This window comes from Typha latifolia, chromosome 6 (assembly GCF_019914945.1).
Source record: "Typha latifolia isolate L0001 chromosome 6, TyphaL0001v2, whole genome shotgun sequence".
NCBI classification, from domain to species: domain Eukaryota; kingdom Viridiplantae; phylum Streptophyta; class Magnoliopsida; order Poales; family Typhaceae; genus Typha; species Typha latifolia.
The window spans coordinates 12282452-12292935 of record NC_133091.1 but is presented as its reverse complement, the minus strand read 5'-3'; the positions used below and the strand labels follow the sequence as shown (position 1 = coordinate 12292935).

General features: G+C 39.3%; 1 protein-coding gene and 1 pseudogene across 1 annotated transcript; both read left to right on the top strand.

The window, feature by feature from the left end:
- Positions 1–696: 696 nt before the first annotated feature.
- On the top strand, positions 697–2702 carry LOC140790624 (uncharacterized). Its single transcript, XM_073140777.1, has 4 exons — positions 697–1152; positions 1230–1784; positions 1991–2074; positions 2236–2702. The coding sequence occupies exons 1-4, from the start codon at positions 990–992 to the stop codon at positions 2583–2585; spliced, it is 1152 nt and encodes a 383-aa protein (XP_072996878.1). The 5' UTR covers positions 697–989; the 3' UTR covers positions 2586–2702.
- A 2197-nt stretch (positions 2703–4899) lies between these two features.
- LOC140791369 (uncharacterized) lies at positions 4900–10472 on the top strand (annotated as a pseudogene).
- Positions 10473–10484: the final 12 nt, after the last annotated feature.

Below are 10484 nucleotides of genomic sequence, written 5' to 3'. Positions count from 1 at the left end.
TCTTACCAGCTTTACAGGACTGCTCTCTTCCTAGCTTCCCTTCTCTCGCACAATGGCTCAGAGCCCAACAAAAGTAAAAGAACACCTATCCTGCTTTGCTTTCATCTCTCTCTCTCTCTCTCTCTCTCTCTCTCTCTCTCTCTCTCTCTCTCTCCCATCCTTTAGTTAAAATGATTCCGTCCTAACAAAGCAACTGCACCCATGAATTTGCCCACACTGACCTTGAATGAACTCGGCCCTCTTTAGTTAAAATGGCTGGAACCCGTCTTCCTGTACGAGAATGTGTCACTTGGTCATCATTTTAAAAAGTAGAGTTAAATAAAAATGCATCACTTCAACAAAATTAATTTCTAGAATTAAATATTAAAAATAGAGAATATCTTTAAAGAAACCAGCACCGCCCGATGGAGATGGAGGAGGAGGAGATGAAATATAGTTGTCCCCTTATTTATATCCACGTTGCAAACATCTATAGTAATAAATTATTGCAAAAAATAACATAAAAGTTCTACAAGAGGATGCCACGTGGTGATGTCCCCCCTATCTTAGGATTCGTCCGGATCCCCTCCATCGGTCATCATTGTCCTACTACTCCCTCCACTTTTACCCTTTCACTGTAGTATCTTTAATCATAAACGACAAAGAGTCCAACCCGTTAAGAAACCATATATCCCAAATTACCCCCCTCCTCACCTCACCGTCTGTAAAACTATCCCGCTCCTTGAGTCCTTGTTCTTAGAACCTGAGTGGCAATCTCGTATTTTAATCACAAAAAGAATCTCCGTCGTGTCCTTATGTGTAACAATGGCATGACCGTAATTTCACTGGCGCGTGTGGTTTAGTTGGTAGCGTTGCAGTGAGACTACACTGCTCTCACTCTTCTCCGACTACGTCGCCTTTTATCTCTCTCTGCTTCAGAGGAAGAGAGAGAGAGAGAGAGAGAGAGAGAGAGAGAGAAAGAGAAGAAGAGAAGGGAAAGGGGAAACGAGATGAGAAACGGGGAAACGATGCAGACACCGTCATCCCGCCTTGAATCCGGATCCGGCCACGGCCACGGCCACGGGGGTCACAAGCGGAGCATCGGATGCATGTCCGGCATCTTCCAGTTCCTCTCGCGCCACCACAACCACTCTCGCAAACGACTCACCTCCGGTAACTCCCTCTCTCTCTCTCTCTTTCTCGCTCTCTAACGGCTTTTCATTTCACGGCTAACGTTTGTTTACTTCCAGCTCCGAAGAGGGTGAGGACGGCTGTTATCTCTCCATCAAAACAGAAACCTTCGCCGGCGAAGCGATCCCTATCGGAAGAAGACAACGAAGTAAAGAAGAGGGATGGGTACCTCGCCGTCTCTGGAGCTCGCACGTGCGAAACGCCGCGGAGCCCGACGATCCCCCAGGAGATCAGGCGATCGACCGCCGGCATATCGCCGGACAGCCCCCGACCCGCGCCCGCGATCGTGGCCAGGCTGATGGGCCTGGAGGAGGCAGCGCCGCCGCCAGATCCGCTGGAGTCGGCGGCGGAGAAGAGGCGGAAGCTGCTCGGAGCGCTGGAGAAGTGCGACGAGGATCTCAAGACGCTGCGGCGGATCATCGAGGCCGTCCGACTAGCTGAGATCCGCGTCAAGGCGTCGGACGCCCTTAGATCGGACGAGGCGAGCAAGGGGAGGTTCGAATCGGACGGTCCCGATTTGAAGTCTGAGGTGAACAACGCCGAGCAGCCGAGTCCCAACTCGGTGCTCGACGCCATTTCCTCGCCTCGATTTCGATCAAAAAGATCGGAGAGTGGTAACTACTTCCATATCCTTCTCGGGAAAGAAAATAACAATTTTCCTCCTTTTTTTATTAAATTTTTTTTTCACCATTATATTTATTCCTATATCACCAATAACCTCTTCGTTTTGGCGTATTTGTCAATCATCCCCCCTCCCCACTCTTCTTTTAGCAATATCTACGAAGGTTCGAAAAAGAATTGAGCACGACTTTTGATGCAGACAAACGAACCATGTCGGCGTCGTCCGAGACCGTTAGTAATGAGAGGATCGTGAAGCCATCTCGCGTGGGCGTCTTCTTCTTAGGTCGGCCTCCATTCTTTAGCGAAACAGCTAACAGCTAAATCAAACGAATGAGAGAACCGGGCACACGTTAACGTGCCAGGTTTCCATTCGTCGATGAAGCTGTGCGCTGGCTGCATGGGTGATCCAATACTGACACCACGTATAATTCATCCACGGCGCAGGTCATGAGCATTGCAGAAAGACGAGCGAAATCGCCATGGAGAAGAGCAGGCTCCACCCTCTGATGGAGATCGAAGGGCTGCCGAGGAACAAAGATCTGGAAGAATCTGGCGCGGCGGAGAAGAGGAAGAGGTGGGCGCCGCGGAGGAGGAGCGAGGCGATGGCGGAGAGCGTGGAAGAAGTGTGGGAGGACGGGGAGTGGGAGGAGAAGTGGGAGGTGGGGCGGATTGCGGTGGGCTTGGAGTGCGATATATTCCGGGATTTGGTCGGAGAGGTGATCGTCGAGCTCTTCGCATGCAGCCCTGGGGTACCGCTTGCTCTGAAGACTTGTAGGAAGATGTTGCTTTTCTAATAATGTTACATATTATGGATATTACATCTAAGTTTTTCTAATAATTTAACAGCTGATGATATGTTGACATTTTCTGTGACAGTAACGAAAGTCTAAAAGAAATTTTTTTCCCTACAAGTGGACTTTTCCTGTTCGAAATGCTACAGGAGTGATGGGCCTAACAGTGGAGGCCCGATAAACTTTGGACCAGGCTCAGGAGCTTGGGAATTTACTATTGATTGAGAACCGAGCATTTGACTATATGGTCAAGCATCGACGGTGACAACATCCCTAACTTTTAATTTTAATTTTGCGGAATCACTCATTCATTCTTTCACTTTGCAGCACTATCCAAAGTTCCAAACCATTTTTATTAAAACTAGATTTGTTTCGTTATTGTTAAATGAATGATCATTATTTGGGTTTCTTGTAAATGATCTGTTAAAGGAAGATCCAAATCATATGGTGAGAAGACAAGAAGATTGAACATTAGATATCAGATCACATTGCTTGATTGGGATCTGGCTGGTATAGATTAAATCGGGCAGCGTGGGATCACATCAGAATGTATCAAATGCAGATTAGTTTAATTCGCCATCGTGATTCACTTTATGGTTGGGTCTATAATTCATAGGTAATTAGTGCATTACCTATACATAAAACAACCCATAAAAAAATTTAGTTATATTTAGCCCTTATGAATTATCATTGTACACGGAAAACTAAAAATACTAAGAATTGTTTGATAAATTAAATTTTTTTTCTATTTTCTTTTAAAACATAGGTTAAATATATCGGTAGCTCGTATCACTTCAACGAGACAACTTATGAATGGATAAAAATATAAATCTAGCGAAAGAGGTGTTTGATATATTTTTAATAGGTCAAAATTTATATGTTTTATAAAAATATTTGAGAGGACCGTATGCAAAAAATAATAATAATTTAGAAGATATAAATATAATTAATTCTAAAAAAACTAATTGATGGAGGCTAAAAGATTATGAGTTTAATTCTCTCGGGACATTAGAGTTGATATTTTATGGATTTTACACGATGCGAATGATTGAGCTTTTCATAATCTATTTCCCTTCAACTCAAAGTTGACGCAGGTGTTCAATTTATATTTGGAAGAGTGACCTATTTAATGTAACCTACAATAAGCCTATGAGTTCATAATTTATAAGATTAAAAAAATCATTGATGGCTAGATACAACTATACAAGCTGCACGCAATCTAGTCATAATATGAGGTTAATTTGGTAATTGAGCATAAACGCAGTAGATCTTGCATGTAACGTACTGTCTTTTAATAAAATTATAATTTATACCTTAAATTTTTATTATTTATAAATTAAACCTTATAATTTAGTATATATTTGCAAAATATATCTTACGTTAGATGATTTAGTTAAACGTAATCAAATCTTTGAGTTGACTATACTAAGTAATTTATAAAAATATCCTCAATCAAATCATACTAAAGGCATCTTGGTTATTCTAAAAATAAAAAAAAAATTTTAGTTATTTTAAAAATAATATATCTCTACTTAATATAATATTTTGGCAGTCTTAGTTCAAATCTAACGTTGACTTTCTCATCTATTTAATAATTATATAATTTAATTAATATAAACCGCGGATATATTATAAACCATGGTGTTATATACAAAATTTACTAGATAAAACGATGGACGAAACGTGCCGACTCTCCCCTTCCTGTCCTTTTACCATTACGAACCCTCTCCGCGTTCAAACCGCGTCGAGGGCAAAACCGTCATCACACCAACCCACTAAAAAACGACGAGAATATTTAAAAGGTCGACAGACAGGAGAAGCGCCGAAAGTTACCGATTTGCCATGCCTTTTTCCTAAGACGAAAATGCCCTCGTATGCCATGTGGTAACCCACGTAAGTGCAACTGGCCAACCCAGCATTGAAAGGCCCAGCTCCTAATAATTGGACGTCAGCTGTCGCACCGTTGGCCCTCGCAGGGCAGATCACACCCGTTGGATAGCCATCTAACGGGTAAATAATACTCCACGAATCTCACGAATAGTCCATGAATAGTGCGTTATTTTATCCGAACCCGTACGTTATTCGTTGTCGGGTATTCGAGATCGGCTAACGAAGACGCCGATAAGGCGGAGGGGAGGAGGGCCGGGCAAGCGGCAGACGAGGTTAGCTGTACCAATGAATAAACTCGTCATTCTCTTTTTCCTCATCAAGGGTAGTTTAGGAAATGTGCGAGAAGATAACGGTAACGGTCGTTATAGAGGAACGGACGGCGAGTGAAACGGAAAGGCGTTCATCGCCAATATAAATCGGCTCTGGAATTTCTGAACGCGAAGCGAAGGCTCTTCTCTTCTCTTCTCTTCTCTCCTATCCTCGTCTGTTCTTCCTTCTCTCTGCGTGCACGGTCTCCGAGGAGCCATGGGGGATCAGCTCACGGACGACCAGATCTCCGAGTTCAAGGAGGCTTTTAGCTTGTTCGACAAGGACGGAGACGGTCAGTTTTTATTCCTCTTCCTTGCATCTTATTCATCTCTCTCTCTTTTTTTCTCTCCTTTTCTCTCTAGATCCGTGTGGTTCGTGTAGCTTTTTTTAATTTTGTTTTTTTTTTTATTCTTCGTAAGAATTATTGATCGTGGATAAATCTCGGAGTTGCCGTATCGATTTCTTATTCCCACTTCGATTTGTTTTAGTTTTGTTGGTGGATTATGTATAGCCCTTATCTTGGGTGGTAGAAAATATTTTTCGTTGCTTATTTTGATATTTATTTATTTTCTTTTGAGATCTGTACTTTGGATGTCTCGAGATACTGTGGTGGATTAATGGATAAGATTTTTCTAGTGGATAACCGATGCTTTTCCGATCTATTCTTCATCATCATCAATTTAAGTCTTTCTGATTTTGTTTTTGGGAATCCTTTCTGATTGAACATCTCATGTCTTCAATGTTCTTGTTGATGCGACTTTTTGCCATTTCCCACTAAATAGATTGTCACCGATATAGCAATGTGAAAGTCTTTAAATATTAAGCTGTGGGCTGAATAGTGACTGCAATATGCACCACATAGAAATGATAGCTTTGTCATAGTTTTGCAGGTAATGTTGCTTTTGCCTGCCAAAATTGTCTACCTATGAACAAATTATTGCGTTAAAGCTTGTTCTTTTTATATATTTAGTCTTTGCTATTACAGATATTAAACATTAGTTGCTGAGAAGTTAATAATATATGTCCTCTTGCAGTATTATTATCTTTAGGACTAATTACATATTAACCCCTCTTCAATTATTGCTTCATATCACTTTCACCCCCAAGAAAAAAAGGTGGATAGACATAACCCCTAAACTATTTAAATGTATCCATCAAAATTCGAAATTTCGATAGAAATAATCTTAAAAATTTAACTAATTTAATAGATGAATAAAAATGCCTCCATCTTTTGTCTATATTCTTCTATCTTCTTTGGTAGTATTTGTGACTACTTTTCCAAATATTGAACTTTAAACCGATATTTTCAAATTCCTTCAAAATTCACTTGTAATATGAGAGAGAAAGAGAACGGAAGACATTTTTTTTATTCATCTAATTAGTTAGTCGATTTATTAATTATTATTCTAGCAGAATTCTAAATAAGGGGGTTTAGTGATACAATGAGATGAGATAATTCAAAAGGGGGGGCGGCGGCGGTATCATGTATATGTCTTCTTTTTTCTTCTTTGGGTGAAAGTGATATGGGTTGATGGTTGAAGGAGTCAAACTTTAATTATTTCTTATCTTTATTTAGGATTCTCAAGTCACATGAACTGACTAATATATCAGATCTGGAAATTTGACTGTTATGTTACAACATTTGGTTGCTCATTGATTATCTTTGGAAGAAAGGTCCTTTATGGTAATGGTAATGGAATATCTGTAGTATTCTCTAGCTGTTTCTAGATCCTTAAATCCTTCTGGTTATGGGATTAGTATTTTCTAACTGCTTTAGATCCTTAAACTTATAGTAATGTAGGAAATTAGATAATTTGAATGGAAAAGAATTTGATCATTACTATGGCCGGCGAGTACCTTGCTAGTTATACTTTGTCATTGCAAAGTTTTAATTTAGCAAACATAACTGTGAAAGAATTTCATCATTACTATGATCATCAAGTAGCTTGCTAGTTGTATATCATTTTTGCGAAGTTTTCTCCTGCTAAACTAACGTATGCATACATTGCATGAGTGTGGATATTTCATATCTAATTACTTTCTTAGGCTTTCTTTGGTAAAAAATTAATCATACTTAAGGAAATTAACTTCTAAGCTATACTTTTTTCACATGTATTTATGGCACAGTATAGATTAAGATATATCACTCTTTAGGTCCTTCCTTTTTTCTGTTAATATTCAAATATTTGGTTGGACACTGGAGAGTGGAAGGAATTAGCATGCTAGTAGGAATTGGTCATTTGGACTGGAGTTTGGACTGGAGTTATCGCAATCTTGTTTCATGTAGTTAACTAGAAACATCCTTTGGATCTTCAACAGGTTGCATCACAACCAAGGAACTGGGAACTGTGATGCGTTCACTGGGGCAGAACCCAACAGAGGCGGAGCTGCAGGACATGATCAATGAAGTGGATGCGGATGGCAATGGTACCATCGACTTCCCAGAGTTCCTCAACCTGATGGCCCGCAAGATGAAAGACACTGACTCAGAGGAAGAGCTGAAGGAGGCCTTCCGCGTGTTTGACAAGGACCAGAATGGCTTCATTTCTGCTGCTGAACTTCGCCATGTCATGACCAACCTCGGGGAGAAGTTGACTGATGAGGAGGTAGATGAGATGATCCGCGAGGCTGATGTAGATGGTGATGGCCAGATCAATTATGAAGAATTTGTTAAGGTCATGATGGCAAAGTGAGCCTCAATGTATTTTAAGGATGAGGAAACTTCATTGCAGATTAGTAAAAGAGCAACTCCATTCCCTTATCTGCTCTAGTTTTTCACTTTGTTGGATAGATGTAGTTGTGAAACAAGAGAACGGCGAACTTCTCTTTTCCTTTTATTGTATGTCTTATCTGTGAATTCGTTGTGCTTGTTTTCTTTTGGGACTGCTGAGTTTTTTATTGGATCTATTTGTAGTAAGTACTTACCTTCTTCCTCTTCTGTCTCACATTTGATCAATGAACGCCTTGTCATGGATGGCTTCTTGGTATTTCTCTGTCTTTGTGCTGTTATCTTCTTGGTTACTCAACTGTGAAACTGTCATAATTTGTGTTTAGTTGTGCTTGGCACTATTCTTGACAAGTTCAAACGACTCAGTAGTATCCTGGTGATTGCCATGGTGAGAAAGCTTTGAATCTAATATCTCTGAGCTCTTTCTAGTCTTTGGTTGTGGAACTTGAATGATACTAAATAATTACTATTGAAGGAATGTATTGAAATGATTGAAGCAGTTTACTCATCGAGTCAATTAGTCTGGTGATTCATAAGTCTGGAGGCGTCAACGAGCCAGCCTAACATATTTGTGGTCCTTCCGTTCTTCATGATGCTTGCTGTATATTTCCGGTATTCTTTTCTAATTCAAACAAGATTATTGAATTCTTTATTGGGTTAGTTGTTTCCATGTCTCCATCTTCTTCAATCAATTTACATTTATTTCTTTCAAGAAGTAGAGTAGGAGACCACATATTCTAAGCAGTAAGTGACATACTGACGATATTTCTCACCTTCATCTGGAGCAATTGTTGTGTGGTCTTTTTTTTTTTCCCAACTAAGAAATGGAGTGATGCTGACCAAGCTTGGATAACAGTGCGTGTTATATTGAATTTAAATTTACCCGTCAAACTAAGAACAATAAAGGCTCACGACACTGCACTTGGAATGGTAGGTAGCAACTAACTTGGAATTAAAAAATTCTACGTTTTTTTCTGCATAATTTCTTTGATTACTGCAACTACCGCTGGGTTGGATGCCTTTATATGCATCTGCCTCGTTTAATCCTTACCGTTGTGGCCTTTTCCTTCAAAACCTAGAGAGATATATATATATAGAGAGAGAGAGAATGGAGCAGGAGAAGAAGATGAAGATCTTATGCCTTCATGGGTTTAGAACTAGTGGGAGCTTCTTGAAGAAGCAAATTAGCAAATGGGATCCCTCAATTTTCCAAGACTTCACCATGGTTTTCTTCGTTCTCTCTCTCTCTCTCTCACTAATGTATGTATGTATATATGCTACGTTTATTTTAAATTCTTATTATTTGTTTGGCCTGCAGGACTTCTTAGATGGAATTTTTCCTGCAGGAGGGAAATCAGACATAGAGGGCATATTTCCACCACCATACTTTGAGTGGTTCCAATTCGATAAGGTGGATATATTCCCAATTTGCTTTCAGATATAGAAGAATTCTCTTAGCTGCAAATTATCTTTCCTTTCACTGCTTACAAACTATTTAGGCCTAGGAGTCTCAGAGTTTTTAGAGTTTTAACTCAATTTTAGTGACTCTTATTCTTTCTTTATCAAATTCTGTTGATTTGCTACTAACATATATAATATATGAACAATGAACTAGTGTAGATTTACATATATTTATCTATAGATTGCATAAACTAGATATTTTGCATGTCAAAAACTGTAACTATATCAGTAGGTTCTATTTATCCGATTTGAATCCTAAATGGTTCAGCTATAAATCGACGAACTATTATTATATCTCAGTAAAACTTTTGGTGCAGCATTTCTGTTTTACTTTAACCTTTGAGATTGATTGCTTAACTACCTGTGTTCTTTTGGTATGCCTAACAGGACTTCACAGAATACACAAACTTGGAGGAATGCATTTCCTACTTGTGTGATTATATGACAAAGAATGGCCCTTTCCATGGATTGCTTGGTTTCTCACAGGTACATATTATGCATTACATCAGAATTTATTTTTCTTTGTTAATTGATCAGTGTTATTTGTTATATAATAGATCATTTTAGAAACAACAGCCTATTTAATTTTAAGAAATTACTAGGCGTCGCAGTTGAGGATTTACTCTATGTGCCCTAGTAGCATAAGTTCGACTCAAGGAAATAGATTTTCCAGTAAAAGGAAGCAAATTGTTTGCATATTATTCTTTCTAAACTGTAAATGAAGCATGATAATAGAACATTTTTGACATAATTGGAAAATTTAGTAATCATATATCATGAATTTAAGCATGACTCACAAATTTTTCGCTTTGTTTCAGGGATCAACACTGGCTGCACTTCTGATAGGCTATCAAGCACAGGGCAAGGTATTGACTGACCACCCTCCAATAAAACTCTACATCTCAATCTCTGGCAGCAAGTTTAGAGACCCAAGGATCTGTGATGTTGCCTACAAAGACCCCATCAAGGTGAAATCTGTGCATCTAATTGGAGAGAAAGACTGGCTCAAAGTGCCTTCTGAGGACTTAGCTACTGCCTTTGATTCACCTTTGATTCTAAGGCACCCCCAGGGCCACACTGTCCCCAGACTAGGTCGGCATCTTTGAATCTAAACTGCAATCATCTTTAGTATCTCCCATTAGTTTCTTGTTATTTATCTTCATTCAGTAACTTCAGTAATGAGACATTAAAACTTACAGATGAAGCAGCAGTGAAGAAGATGTCTGCATGGACTAAGAGCATTGTGGAAAGTACAACCACTTATCAGGCTTGCAGTTTGGAGAAGTTGGAGGCTGAAGAGAGCAATGCCAAGTCAGGAATAGCTGCTAGTGCATAAGTGTTGCAAGGGATGGAATTAGAAGCTAAGAAAACATAAAGAAGCTACTGGTGAAGAATAGTTTTTTGTCAACTTAAGTTGTATCATGCATCTTGGAGTTGCATTGCAACCCATTATCTAAATTCAATTATGAGTAAATAAACTGTCAACCTGTCAGTTCCTTGAAGATTCATTTCGA